Here is a 13,213-nt window from a genome sequence, read left to right as displayed (position 1 = left end):
CCCCACCTCGCTACAACCTCCTTTCAGGTAGTTGTAGAGAGCGATAAGGTCTCCCCTCAGCCTCCTCTTCTCCAGGCTAAACAACCCCAGCTCCCTCAGCCGCTCCTCATAAGACTTGTGCTCTAGACCCTTCACCAGCTTCGTTGCCCTTCTCTGGACACGCTCCAGCACCTCCATGTCCTTCTCGTGGTGAGGGGCCATAAGAAGCGCTGCCTGGATAAATTACAGGCGGGTCACCCCGCACAGGTGCCCACGCCCCGGGGCCGCGGGCCGCAGCCCCGCCGGGCCCCACCGACAGCCTCTCCCCGCGCTGTGCACCGGCTGCCCGCCCTGGGGCGCCGAGGCCGCCCCCGCGAGGAGAGGCAGGAGAGGCCGGGGCGGCGGCGGCTGCCGGCCGGGGCTCCTCTGCCCGCCCACCGTGTGAGGCCGCACCAGGCCCCGGCGCCCGGCGGCCTTGACACCGCCCCGCTGGTGAGGCGGCAAGGCGGGGAGGGGGGGGCAGCGAGGGGGGACCCCGGGAACCGGAAAGAAGGAAAACAAAACCCAAACAACACCCGACCCTCAAAATCCTCCTTTTTCTTCTTAAAACGAGCCCGCCCCGCCCCCCCCGCCAGACCGCCGGGAAGGGGCGGGGCCGCGCGGCGCGGTGACGTCTCCGCCCCCCGCCGCTGTGCGACGTGGCCTTCGCCCGGCAGCGCGAGCGGTAGGGGCGGCGCGGGGGCTCCGGGGGACGGGGCTGGGGGGCCCGGGAGGGAGCCCCGGGACCGGCTGCGGCCTCCGGTCCCGCGGGGCCGGCCTCCCCCGGGGCGGGGGGGAGGAGTTCGGGGGGGGCCGAGGCGCCCCTCGGAGCGAGGCCGCCGGCCTGCGCTGCGTGTCGCACGGCGGGGCGGCCCGGCCTCGGCCGCGGCCTCGGCGGTAAGGGGGGGCGCCGCGGGGGCACTTCCTCAGGGAGAGGTGAGAGGGTCTGGTGTGAGGGAGCCTCGTACCGAGGGTCCGTTCGGACTAACGGCCGCAGATCCCTCTGGCCTGGAGCCCGGCTGGGGGCGGCACGGCTGGCAGATGGTTGTTTTGAGACTAAAATGAGGCCGCGGTGCGTCTGTCGCCGCTCGCCAGCCCTCCGCCAGCTTTTGCCTTGGGGATTTCTCGAAAGGGGTGACTTTTGTCGGTTTAGAAGTCTTCAATAGTTTTCTCAGAAACGTAACAGGACATAAGCTGAAAGCACGCTGTGAGGGAGCTGTTGCTTTCCTCTTCTATGCTGAAAGGTGTACTTTTTCATATTTTTTGTAGGTAGTGGTAGGTCATCGTGTTTATGTATTGCCACAGAGTCAGTACATATTGACGCTTTATTTTCTGCAAAGTGGAACTGTCTTTTAAAGTCCAGTTAGGTTGCACTATGACATCTTAAGTTATCCTTCCAAGTGCTCCTTCTACTTCTGTAATTAAAAAATCATCTCTTTCAGTATATACGTGGCACCACCGATACTAAATCCATTCATCTTTGCAGGTAATCATGGATCAGGTAATGCAATTCGTGGAACCCAGCCGTCAGTTTGTAAAAGACTCCATACGACTTGTTAAAAGATGCACCAAGCCTGACAGGAAAGGTAAAGCACACAGTAAAACAGAACACAATCCTTATTTCATCTTATATTTTACCGTGTATCCTTCCATATGTGACTTGATTTTTTTGTCATGAATGTTTCTCAGCTTCCAATACGAGATTTAAACTTGAGTAGTTGTCCAGTTGTTAATGGGTTTGTGGTTCTGGATATAATAAACTTGAATGTGCCCTTTTCTGGTATGTACTCAGTCAGGTGTGTGAGAGTGGTACTGAAACTCACCTTACGAAATAGGCTAAGTAGCTGAAATTAGCCATTTTGAGACAGACAGGTAATAATTTTCATGTATTAGGTAAACTGATCTGAGAAGAACGTGTGTGCACTTTGAAAAGACAAATGCAGCCGTCAGGTTTGTCTGACTGCAGTCAACTTGGGGGAAACTCTGGAGGAAGCTGCTTGTTACATGACCTAGGGGGAAACACTTCATTTTAGGATACTCAAAAGGAGCTAGGCTTGCTTTTTGCAGTGCCCGTTCAGTACTTCACAGTTGTCAGTGACTGCCTGATTGGGACAGGAAGACCTTTGTTGCTGGAAGTATAGAACAGAAGATTTTTGGACTTTCTCAAAGGCATTATCGAGAAGCTATAGCTATAACCAGAATGTAACTGGTTGTCCTTAATGGCAGTAGTTAGGATGCTTTATTCACATGCTCAGGGTGAAGTTTACTGACATCTTTGGAGATCAGTAAGGAACTTCATTCATTGTCAGACTGGCAGGATTATGAGGGGCTGTTGACCTTCTCAGTCCACTTCATGGTTCCTGTTTTAGAATAATAGAGAATATCACTTAAGTACTCGATTTTTGCGGGGACGTAAGATGCTGTCTTCCCGTAACAAACATAAATGCAGCTTTTCCATTTTTGATACTCTATTGAGAATTATTTTCAGGGCTTTTAAGAGGTATAAAAGGGAAGATAATGGAATAAATGGTCCGTGAACTGTTATGGACTGTGGGTATTTCTGATTGATTCTGTTTACTATTTAAAATGACTCGAGATCAGCCATGCTTTGTGGAAAGCGGCATCTTCTCTCTTAAAGTCTCATCTGTCTTCTGAAAAAGTGGATTTGCTTCTCAGTGTCAATGCAGTTTGCTTTTGAACTGATTCCTCTGTTAACATTACCATTTTCTACAGAGATCTCTCTCCTTTGGTTGCTGTAGTGCACGTCTCCTCTATGCTATACATGAGGTTTCCTAGACTAAAATTTTTTTTGGTTTTGCAGAGTTCCAGAAGATTGCCATGGCAACAGCAATAGGCTTTGCAATAATGGGATTTATTGGTTTCTTTGTCAAATTGATCCATATCCCAATCAACAATATCATTGTGTAAGTAAATATGAACCTTCAATTTCACTAAATTTTACACTGATTTTTACCTGTTCAATTTTAAATGGAGGATGTTGGCGAGCCCTACAGGATCCACGTTGCTTTAGTATCTCTGCATTTCACGTGTTAGGGTAATATGACAGATAGGACTTGATTCAAAGGACTTGATCAGGAAGTAGGTCGTTAACTTAGCATGCTGCAAAGGATTAGATCCATACTTCTTCAAAGTTTTTTTGAGTATTCTGCTTCAAAACTGAACGTCAAGTATTTTGATTTCCAGTTCCTCCGTGTGTGTTTATCCATAGAATGTTTACCTTATTTGGATCTTACGTACTCTTACTGTTTGCAGTTTATAATTTGGGTATCCAAAGTGAATGCACGGGCAGTAACGCAGAGAAAACCAAGTGGTTGTGCTGGAAGGTGACAACGCACAGAACAAAGTTGGTCTTGTTTCATTTACTGAGTGCTAGATACGTTTGAAACATTGTTTTACGTGTAACTGCATTCTGTAAAATACCTTTTGGAATGAACGTTGCAGCATGAAAAACTTGACCCTTAAGTTGACCAGCAGCCATGGTACTGATATAGTGACACTACCAATTAAAACTCCTCAGATTCTCCAGAGCTGATGTAATCCCTTTTCTAGCACTGCAACAGGTTAAATACTATTCCGTGACCACAACACGTGGCTTGCTTACACCTGTAAGAGCGGTCCTCTAGGCAAGGAGAAATGTTTGAAAATCGGAGATAAGCTGTAACGGGGCAATGATGGGAGGATAAATTAGACTGCAGATGGGGTCACTTGATCACACTTGGTTAGTTGAAACTGATTCCTTTGTTCTCTCAACAGAGGCGGCTGAATATTCATCATGAAGAACAAGCCATTGTGATACTTGCTGCAAAGATTTCACAGCTTTGTAACTCATTTGCTATTAAACAAGCTCATTTTGGGTTTTCAAACATTCTTGTCATCTTATTCCTCTTTTAAAGTGTATGCAATCATACCAATCATACCTGTCTACATTACAGGCTTTTTTGTTTTTTATTTAATTGTAGTAGAGTGGTTGTTTTGTTACTTCTTTCAACTGTAATAGAATCATTCAGATACGGAGGAACCTTGTGAGGTCTCTAGTCCAACCTCCTACTCAAAGCTGGGTCAGTGTTGCGTTCTGATGAGGTTGCTTAGGGCTTTGTCCAGTCGGGTATGAAAACCTCCAAGGGTGACAACTGTACAGCCTCTCTTCAGAAGCTGTTCCAATGCTTAATTTACTGCTTAGTAAACAGCATTGTTCCAGCAAAAGTAGGCAGTAAGAAGACAGCATGACTGGATCCTCTCAAGTGGTGACTTAAAGGTCTATCAACTGAAATTCTTGTCACTAATTTCTGGAATCACCATCATTACCCCTAATTCCTTTCTGCATTTGGAGGTCCTGTTAGGTTATATTATGTACTTGACTGGAAAAAAAAAAATCCATTGAATAAAGAACTTGCATTGCCAGTCCTTACTCTGATGGCATAAGTAAGAAAGCCAAACTTGGTTACTAAGATGTACAGTTTGAGGTTAATTTAGTTGTCAGAGATACTAAGTCCATCAGCGAATCAACAACTTGCTCACACTGTTGGATTGGATACACACCCATTTTGGATACTGGTTCTGTAAGGCAACTGCACATGGAATTATAAAGGGCTCTTGTATTTGTTGACCTGGAAAGTTTCCATTATTAAAAAATGATTGAATATTTTGATTTTAAAAACTAAGCCTGCAAAAACTCTGGTAGATGCAATGCTCTTCGTCCTCAGATTGAGGTTAAAAAATTTATAGTTCACTCCAAAAAGCTTATTGTAAGCATTTGGTATTTGCAGAAGTTACAATGCTACTTCTATTACAGACTTTAAAAGCAGTTAATATTGGGGAATCTGATATTGGTATTACAGCAAAACTGAAGCTTCTTCAGTACACAAACTTGCTTTGTAAGTAGAAAAGCTCAATTATTACTCGAGAAATCTTCACCAGCACCTACATATGTTACAAACCAGGACAGAAAAATGAGATTAACTACTCTTAGTGCTATCACCTTTTAATATAGTTATACTATGTGCAACTGTGTACTGCATTTCCTTTTGGCAAAAGGGGAAAAAGTAATTCAGTATTGGAAAAAAATTCTTTGTAAGAATAGTCTGAACTAACCAGATAAGCAGTAGCAGTTTCTTTACATTCACTTCTGTTTGTGATTGTATTGGGTGGCAGCTCATGTGTCTTCTGATTAAGTGGTGTGAGGTACCAGAATGAAGTACTCAATTATTGCTACTAATCTTGATTTGATCTCAAGTGACTTTTATTTCAGATTTGTTTTCCATTCAGTACATAAAACCAGTGTCTGCTTGTATCTTTCGGAACAGCTTTACTGTCTTAATCCAAAGAAATTTTGCAGTAATTTGAGTTGAGTCAGGTCAGAAAAGGCAGTTGTAGCTCATGTCATCTTTTGATAGCCATTGTCCATAGTAAAGGCTTGTCTGTCTCAATGGTCACAATGCCGGAGCCGTCATAGGTATTGGAAGTACTGACGAGCGTTCCAAACTTCAGCACCTGGTTAGCTACAAAAAAATAAGTAAAAGACTTAGTGGTACTCTTGAAACAAATGCATTGATGTGCATTTATTGTTGTGAAGATTGCTGCTCCCGCAAAGAAGGAATAAAACAGCTGAGTAAATCTAACCCAGATAAAGAACATCTAAAATAGCTATGTTAAATATTAATTAGAAGGCTTGTATGAGACTGTATCCGATGACCTGCAGGGGAAATAAATTAATCCCCAAATTAGCATTTTGAGTTTACAGGAGATTATTACAAAAGGAAGATTGTTGAATGATCCCTAGAGTTTCACATCTGGAAATTTGTATTTCATTAGCATCAGCTCAAGTACCAGTGCTAGACAAGGTATTTAAAGTAAAACGAGGCAGATGATCGTACTGTAGTTCCAAACATGGGATTTGCTTTAGTTCAGCAGCAAGCTTATAATCTCTTAAAATGTGAACAGTTCTAGAGCAAAGGCCAGCAGTTAAAAGTAGTATTAACAACTTTTGCTTTGAAGTGACTTGCATCTTTTCTTCTACGCCATGCCTAGTCAGGTAGGTGTCCACGTGCATTAGAAACCAAGTGGCATTACTCTAACAAATAGCTTCTGTCAATTTTAGGAGAGTTTAAGGCAGCTGATTGATAATGCAGTTGTAGTGATAATTTTGAAATAGCTGTGAAGTTTTAAGCAACAGTTCTGTATTGTTTTACCTGACATGTTTTAAGGATTACATAGACTTCCCACAAGCGGAGACCAAAGACAAAAGCTGCCCCCAAAACAAAAAAAACCCACAGTTTAACTTTTATCTCCCATTTCCTCCCTTTTGGAGATAGCATTCCTTGCATTTTGCAAACGTGAACTTCCCCCAAGGCACTCCAAGACCAGTCAGTTCTGTATTAGTCCTTGCTCATACAAAGGTTCAGAGTAAGAACTCTAAGACTCCTTTGGTTTAGTCTGCAAAACAAGCCCAATGACAGCTCTTACTCACTGCTGCCACTGAGGGTTACGTTTCTGTGAAGGATACAAGGAGAGCTGCAGCTGGGGAGAATTGCTCAGGCAGATCAGCAAGCCTGTGTGGCTTGTCAGAATTGCCACGTCGTGCCTTAATACTGAAGGAGGAATCCTCCGGATTTGCTACCAAGCGGCCGACTGCAAACGGAGATCCCTGTGATGCAGAGGTGTGCAAAACACCATATTAAGCTCTATTTTGTGATTTGCACAGGAGACAAATATTCCAGTTGTGGATGTGAACATGGGCTATAGTAAACTTGGGTGTAGCAATGTATTATTACAATCCACGTTGTTACACTGTCTACCCATTGCTGGAAGCTGCACAGGAGGAACTGATCTTGCCAGGGTGTATGGCTTGAAAACGAGAGACAGTCTGACAAAAGGCAGGACATACAACGTGGTTCAGTGTCTCTTCTGCCAAACCTGTGCTTGCTGCTACTTGTTCCTGTTCCCACTCATTATTAGCCTGAAACGAACTGAAGAGAAGGTTTCAGCTGCTAGCTGTCTTTGGTTGGAATGAGAGAACAGCACCCGAGTTTCACTGCTGCTTTAAACTGAAGAGTCCTGCCATTTGAATCTCCCAGGAGTTTGAAGCATAGCTGCAATGCAGTCCTGAAGTTCAACAAGGAGGAAAAGAAAAAAAAAAAAAAAGTACTGCACTAGATCAACTATGTACCTAAAATAAAGGTGCTAGATTCTATCAGGATGATTTTGGACACAACAGTGCTAGGCAGGCTCCTAGACAAATGCCAGAATGAATGAATTTTGGTGTTTGACTTTGGAAGAGACAGCAGAGGCCGACGGGGTTACGCCTTGCCAGAAGCTGATGCACTGGACCGGGTTGCCAGAGCACCCAGATTTCACCCTTTGCAGGTAAACAGGTCATTTAATGAAGATGAGGTAACACACGGGCAGAGTTCCCTGTGTAAAAATACTCTCAAAATACTGTGTTAAGTGTTATGATCAAGTTATGAATGTGTCCAGTCAGTTCTAAGTAGGAAAGAACCTTAAATAGTTTAAAATACTTGTTGACACACAAATTACCCAGTTTTGGTTACTATATATTGAAGCTTGAAGCGGGGGGAGAAAGAACTTTGTGGATCTACTCTTGCTCTTCTATATAAACCCACTCATTTATTATCATTGCTTCTTGCTCAAGACTGTCAGAATAATTCTCAGTGTTTCAACTTTGCATATGAAATGAAAGCTTTGTAGAAGGCAAGAATTAGGAACAACACGGCAGGTTAATGAAACAAAATCTAAAGCAGTATTTCTTCATGCATAAAATTAAGTGAAAATCTTGCCCTTTTTTTTTTTTTCTTTAAATAAAAAGTTCTTGCCCACTAGGTGGAGCCTTTTATCTTTCTCTACCAGATTTTCTTCTCTGGAAGGATCACAGTTTGAAATGCTGAAGTGAAAAAATGCAAAAACTATAAAATAGTACTGCTGATTCACGTGGCTCAAGTGGACCAATTCCAAGTGCTTGGTTTCACAACCGGCCAACATTTCAACTAACATAATTAAAATTGCATGCTTTCCATTCAATAAATGAACAGTAATTAAGATGAAAAACTAGGTTTAAGCCAGTAAAGGAAGTAAGAGGATGTACATACCTACTGCTTCTAGGAAAACCTACTGCTGTGTCACGCATTATGATGTGAAGTTTACAAGGTCAAAGAAGTGGGAAGTTTTATCAGTTCATTCCTGATCCATTCCCTTTTTTTAAACGGCTTTCAGTCTTACTTGTTAAGTCCTAGCAAGAGCTTACACCTTGGGAAAAAACCTATTACAAAAAAACCCCCCTCATTCTCGCTACTGAGGTTATTTTTCTGAAGTGCCTTCTAAAGAAAACAACCTTTTTATTTTCTAATATTTAGTATTTGTAGTTTTGATGGGTATCAAAAATTATTTGAATGAAGGATTTCATGTTGTGATTTAAAAAAAACAAACACCAAACCTAAATCTCAAAAATCCTGTGATTTTTAGAATTGTCTAATTAAAGGAAAAGAAAGGAAAAGAAAGGAAAGGAAAAGGAAATTTTCTTGTAGACAAATAGTAGTCTTTTGTTTTTCATGGGAACCTTCAAGAGCTGATTTGGATAAAACCAGAGGTGCTTACTCGAAAACAACATGCCCCCCTTCCAGCAGCGTTAGACATTTTTGCCCCTGAAGTTTTGCTTAGTGCTTTGGTTCCAATCAAACCATGTTTACTGATAATAGACTGTTGATGAGAAAAATAGCCAGCTCCTCCAATGTAGCTATATTTTTCATTACTCTCCATCTGTAAAGTCAGCGTGTCTCAGTGGCACTGAGCCTAGGTGGCCCGGCCTCCAAGGAAAGCAGTGGGGTTATGAGTGGTTACATGAGAAGGTAGTAGTAGTAGTAGTTCTGTGCTGTGGTTTTGAAGTCTGACAACTCTGGACTTCAGAACTAAAAGCAAATGTTATTCTTGCCTTTTGGGAAAAAAAAACCAAAACCAAACCAAAACCCAAACAACAAAATCTATTATGAGACAGGTTCTTATGGTGTGCCCTATGTTCTTATCAGTAATGAAAGATTCTCATTTCTGTCTGATGGATTGCAATAGATCACTAATTCAGACCTAACCATGGCCATGGGCAGAGCTTCTTTTGATGTGGTAGTGAAGGAATGTTTTTCTAGCAGTTTTTATTTTGTTCAGCAGGTGGTTGAATCTGTCAGGGTTTGAGAATGTTGGAAATAATCTAGAGAAGAAATCTGAGGGCTCGTAGGTGAGCTTCCCAAAGGAGCATTATCACAAAGATCATTATTTCTTAGACATCTCTTTTGCTGACCAAATTATATGACAAGGGAGGTCTCATTAACCCTAAGACTGCCAATTTCTACTATTTTATTGCTCATCTTTTGATACTTTTGGGTTTTAATATACAGTTCTAGGGATGCCGTGTGGAAAATGTTAATCTCAGATGTAAGATTTTGAAAATTGATGAATCTTAAGGTTGCCAGAACATTTGGAAATGTTAACGAAATGCATCCTGTAAGTAATCAAACTATATAAAAAAAAAAAGAAACAAAAAAGCCCAAACCTAAAATTGTATTTTAAAAGCTCTTATCATATTTATACATCTACCATGGTTGGGAGTTCTATTTTTTAGTTGATGGTACTGAAAATGAGACCTAAGCCTTGCTTGCAATGTGGTCACCGTTGCACTGCAGGCTTTCAGCCTGGAAACCGAGAAATAGTGTGGACTAATTATAACTAGATTGGGTCTCGTCATGTTAGGTGCTGCAAAAACACTAACTCTCAATATCAGGTTATTCCTCTTAATAACCACATTCATGATCTAGTAGACTTATAAACATTATTTCTATGACTTCATTGTACTATTTAGGATACTTAAAGTTCAGTCCAGCAGAAGAGAGCTTATCTCAAGGTCTCATGTACATCTTACAAGCTGCACTTAAGCAGGGCTTGAGGGAGGCATATACAGAGAAAAAAATGCTTGTTAAACATATCATATAGGGCAAAAACAAATGATGTAATTAATTTCAAAGGCTTAATTGAACAAGCAGGCCCTCTAGTTATTCCTACATCTCTACCAAAACCACAGTGACACCTGGACAGCTGAGAGAGGCTTTTAACTGCAGTATCTAACGGTCATGCTGGAAGAGGAGTTCACAAGGTGCAAGTCCTTCCTTACCAGAAGTAGATTTAGCGAAGGATTTTGGTGTGAGAATGGCCAGTGAGTCATGCCTCATGTCTTTACCCAAAGACGTGTAGGCAAATGGAAGCCTTTTGGAAAGCCCTTGAATGCAGCGGCGTAGCACAAGCGTCCCCACTTCATGGGATTTCACCAAGTCAGGGTCGTCTTACTACTGTGACCACAAATGACTGAGAACAAAACACCGTCACGATAAGCATGTCCCACATAGATACCGTGATATCGTTACTATGCTTCCTTTTCTCAACTGTGTGTCTCAATTACTTCTTGCAATATGTAAAGTCACATCTTGCTGATTTCCACCACTGAAAACAGAAATAGGTACAGGAATACAAGCAGATTGCCACTGCTGGCATGGATGTTTGGAATATCAAAATAATTAATTATTAATTAAAAGCTTTATTACAGTGAATGTAATCCTCTTCCCCCTTGGTAAATGCTGCATCAAAATGATAGAAAATTAAGATCAATAAGCTGAAACACAAGTTAAAGTGAAATATTGAATTACCATTTGGTATCCTATTACAGTTTATCTGGAGAGGATTTCCCTGAAGTTCTGTGGTAGGAGCAAAAATCTGCATTTAAATGGAGATGCATTAGTAACGCATGAGCTACTACTTTGCAGGTCACCGAGTGTCTGCAGAACAGGAGCATTAATTTTGCTATTTAAAAATACAAACCAAATAGTTTATAGCCTGATTTTCCTTTCATTCCTCCTAGTTTTACACTTGTGATTAGACTGACTTCACTGGAGCTAATCTTGATTTACACTGACGTATACAAAGGAAAAATTGAGTCCTTGATCTCTGTGCAGTGGGAACTGCAAAACTGGAAATTGCAAATAACAGTAATTTACAATAAAACACAAACTATTTTCAATACTGACACAACGCAGAAGTACCATAAAGGCTTGCCAAGTCTCCTGGGAAGGGACAGGCTAGCTTGTCATGGCACAGATCCCCTCAGGGCCAAGGGGAGTTTTGAATAAGCAGAGATTGCCTTGGGCAATTTTTGTAACTATTGTAACTTTTGGTACCTGGTTTTGCGGCACAGAACAATGGTTTTGTAATCTCAACAGATTCGTACGAGCAGGTTCACGAAAACACGGAGAGGCTACGGGGCGAAGGGGGCCCAGCAGGCGGGGCCAGGTGGTTACTCCGCCGGTTCAGATGCTGGCAAAGACTCTGGGCAGGGGCTCTGCAGCACAGGCTGCCTGGCCTCACGTCGGTGGGAATTTAGGAGATGACAACAAAAGCACTGGCTGTCAAGGCTTAACGATTTCATTTAAAAAGAGAGAAAAATATGTTAACAGAACTGTGTGTTCTACCCTGGATAGAAACCACCCATGTTGGGTGAGCCTTCAGAAATGCAAATGGATGTCAGAAGTTTTCACATTTATTTCCAGCACACATTTTTTTCCACATATTTTTCCAGCTTTGTAATCATGGTGGTACTGTAAGAAAAGCTCAAACTCCTCCTGACACATCACCTGCTTGGTGGCAATTTAAAATGATAAGCTGATAAAAATGATGCTAAGAAATAGAGCACTTTCTACACTAATGTCTCTGCTGCTACTACTGCTTCACCAAATCAACATGAATCATTAACTGCAGGAAGTTTCTACAGCTATTAGCAGCATTTTAGCACTATTAACAAGATGTGCTCCAGTGTTCGTTCAAAATCACTTTAGCCTCTTAACTTAATGAAAGTGGCCTGGAAAGTCGGACACGGAAACTGTATATACTATTTTCAGTAATGCCTTTCCAGTCTAGATATGATAAAGCCGTACCAATACTACAGTAGTAGAGGTGATTTACCAAAAATGTAACTGTTAAGAAAGTCAGGGAACTAGCTGGTCTGGAAGACTGTTTCGCTAAGCTAAAGGCAAAGCCAGGCTATGAAGTAATTTAAAGAATTTAGTTTAGCCAGTAAGAAGCAGAGTGTTTACTTCATTTTTGATGCTTTCCAGTAAGTTTGTATGTTTATCAAACTACTTCCAACTCTGAGGGGCTGCACAAGTGACAGGTACTATTAATAACAGTGTTAGAGCACTGAAGAAACAGCTGCAGAAACGAAATATAGCTTCAGTTTGACAGTCACTACTGTAGGGATATTGCATATAATCTAGACAAAATAACTTGTTGCTATTTTGGTCTGTCGCTACTTTGTATTGTGAGATAAAGAACGCTATTCTCATGAGAAAAAGGGGCAGGAGTAACACTGAGATGCATCAGCTAATGAATTGTCTTAGTTCTAAACTTATCCATAAGACATCTCATGGCGCACATCATCCTATTATGCTGCCATGCTTTAGAGACATTACTTAGTCACACAAAGCTGAGAAAGGCAATTTGGTACAACACTGAAACCTGAGATTAACTAAAAACAATGGCATTCTGTCTTGGCACTTCGGTCTGAAGCTCTGGTTTGACACGACGGCAAAGAACCTAAAAATAATTGCTATTTTGAAAGCTGCTACACCGCCAAGTTGATACAATACATCTAATGGTGAAATACACTGAACTTGTTTGAGGAAGATATCCAAATGATCCTAGCAAATGACCACATGCAGTGCTGCAGAAAGGAGTGAAATTCCCCCTACATTCCTCAGAATTGGGCTGTTGGAGACAGGGAAGAGAGACGGGGGAAGACGAAGGCGAGGCCGTCTTTTCCTGACCCAAATCTCCGGGCTAGTAGACTACGTCCATGTACTCAGGCTTCAAACAACTTGGCACCAGAAAGCTTTTCAACACAACCAGATCCAGGACTGACCTTGATCAACATCTTGCCTCTAGCTACAGTCATTTTCCAGCACTTCATATAAAGATGGGAAAAAAACACCCTCTCACAGAAACCTATCTATCCTTCAACGGGTTTTTAAGTGTGGTATTAGTTAACCAGAACACATAGTTCATTATTTTTCTCTTCTATTCTTTGGAATCTTAATAAATCCTGTCACATTTAGATTCATGAATTCACAAGAAT

The 13,213-nt window shown here is 41.9% G+C and overlaps 2 protein-coding genes across 8 annotated transcripts in view; one reads left to right on the top strand and one right to left on the bottom strand.

Moving 5' to 3' along the window:
- Window positions 1-509: 509 nt before the first annotated feature.
- On the top strand, window positions 510-3,902 carry SEC61G (SEC61 translocon subunit gamma). 3 transcript variants are annotated; one of them, XM_087766449.1, is made up of 4 exons: window positions 525-703; window positions 1,505-1,604; window positions 2,840-2,942; window positions 3,793-3,902. In XM_087766449.1, exons 2-4 carry the CDS (start codon window positions 1,511-1,513, stop codon window positions 3,800-3,802), a joined length of 207 nt encoding a protein of 68 aa, XP_087622575.1. In that variant the 5' UTR covers window positions 525-703; window positions 1,505-1,510; the 3' UTR covers window positions 3,803-3,902. The 3 variants fall into 3 exon arrangements, with proteins under 3 accessions (XP_087622580.1, XP_087622575.1, XP_087622589.1); XM_087766463.1 differs by lacking the exon at window positions 525-703 and adding an exon at window positions 829-915; XM_087766454.1 differs by lacking the exon at window positions 3,793-3,902 and having other exon boundaries at window positions 510-703; window positions 2,840-2,946.
- Window positions 3,903-5,256: 1,354 nt separating this feature from the next.
- The window catches only part of TPK1 (thiamin pyrophosphokinase 1), a 306,307-nt gene continuing 298,350 nt past the window's right edge, over window positions 5,257-13,213 (bottom strand). For 2 of the 5 annotated variants that reach the window (XM_087766404.1, XM_087766420.1), the window contains exon 9: window positions 5,402-5,537. In XM_087766404.1, the coding sequence (XP_087622530.1) occupies window positions 5,534-5,537 (4 nt within the window). In that variant the 3' untranslated portion in view covers window positions 5,402-5,533. Of the gene's footprint in view, window positions 5,538-13,213 lie in introns of all 5 variants that reach the window. The other 3 variants (XM_087766410.1, XR_015706569.1, XR_015706568.1) reach the window with 3 other exon arrangements.

The sequence above is a fragment of the Nipponia nippon genome, unplaced genomic scaffold (assembly GCF_047370975.1).
Source record: "Nipponia nippon isolate SJK-2023a ecotype South Korea unplaced genomic scaffold, ASM4737097v1 scaffold_1, whole genome shotgun sequence".
Taxonomy (NCBI): Eukaryota; Metazoa; Chordata; class Aves; order Pelecaniformes; family Threskiornithidae; genus Nipponia; species Nipponia nippon.
This window is presented reverse-complemented; position numbering and strand designations above follow the sequence as displayed.

Bases quoted from the DNA above. Each gene is read 5' to 3' on its own strand.
- SEC61G (XM_087766449.1), top strand. From the start codon at position 1,511: ATGGATCAGGTAATGCAATTCGTGGAACCCAGCCGTCAGTTTGTAAAA. The intron at 1,605-2,839 runs GTAAAGCACACA...TTGGTTTTGCAG, and splicing joins CACCAAGCCTGACAGGAAAG to AGTTCCAGAAGATTGCCATG.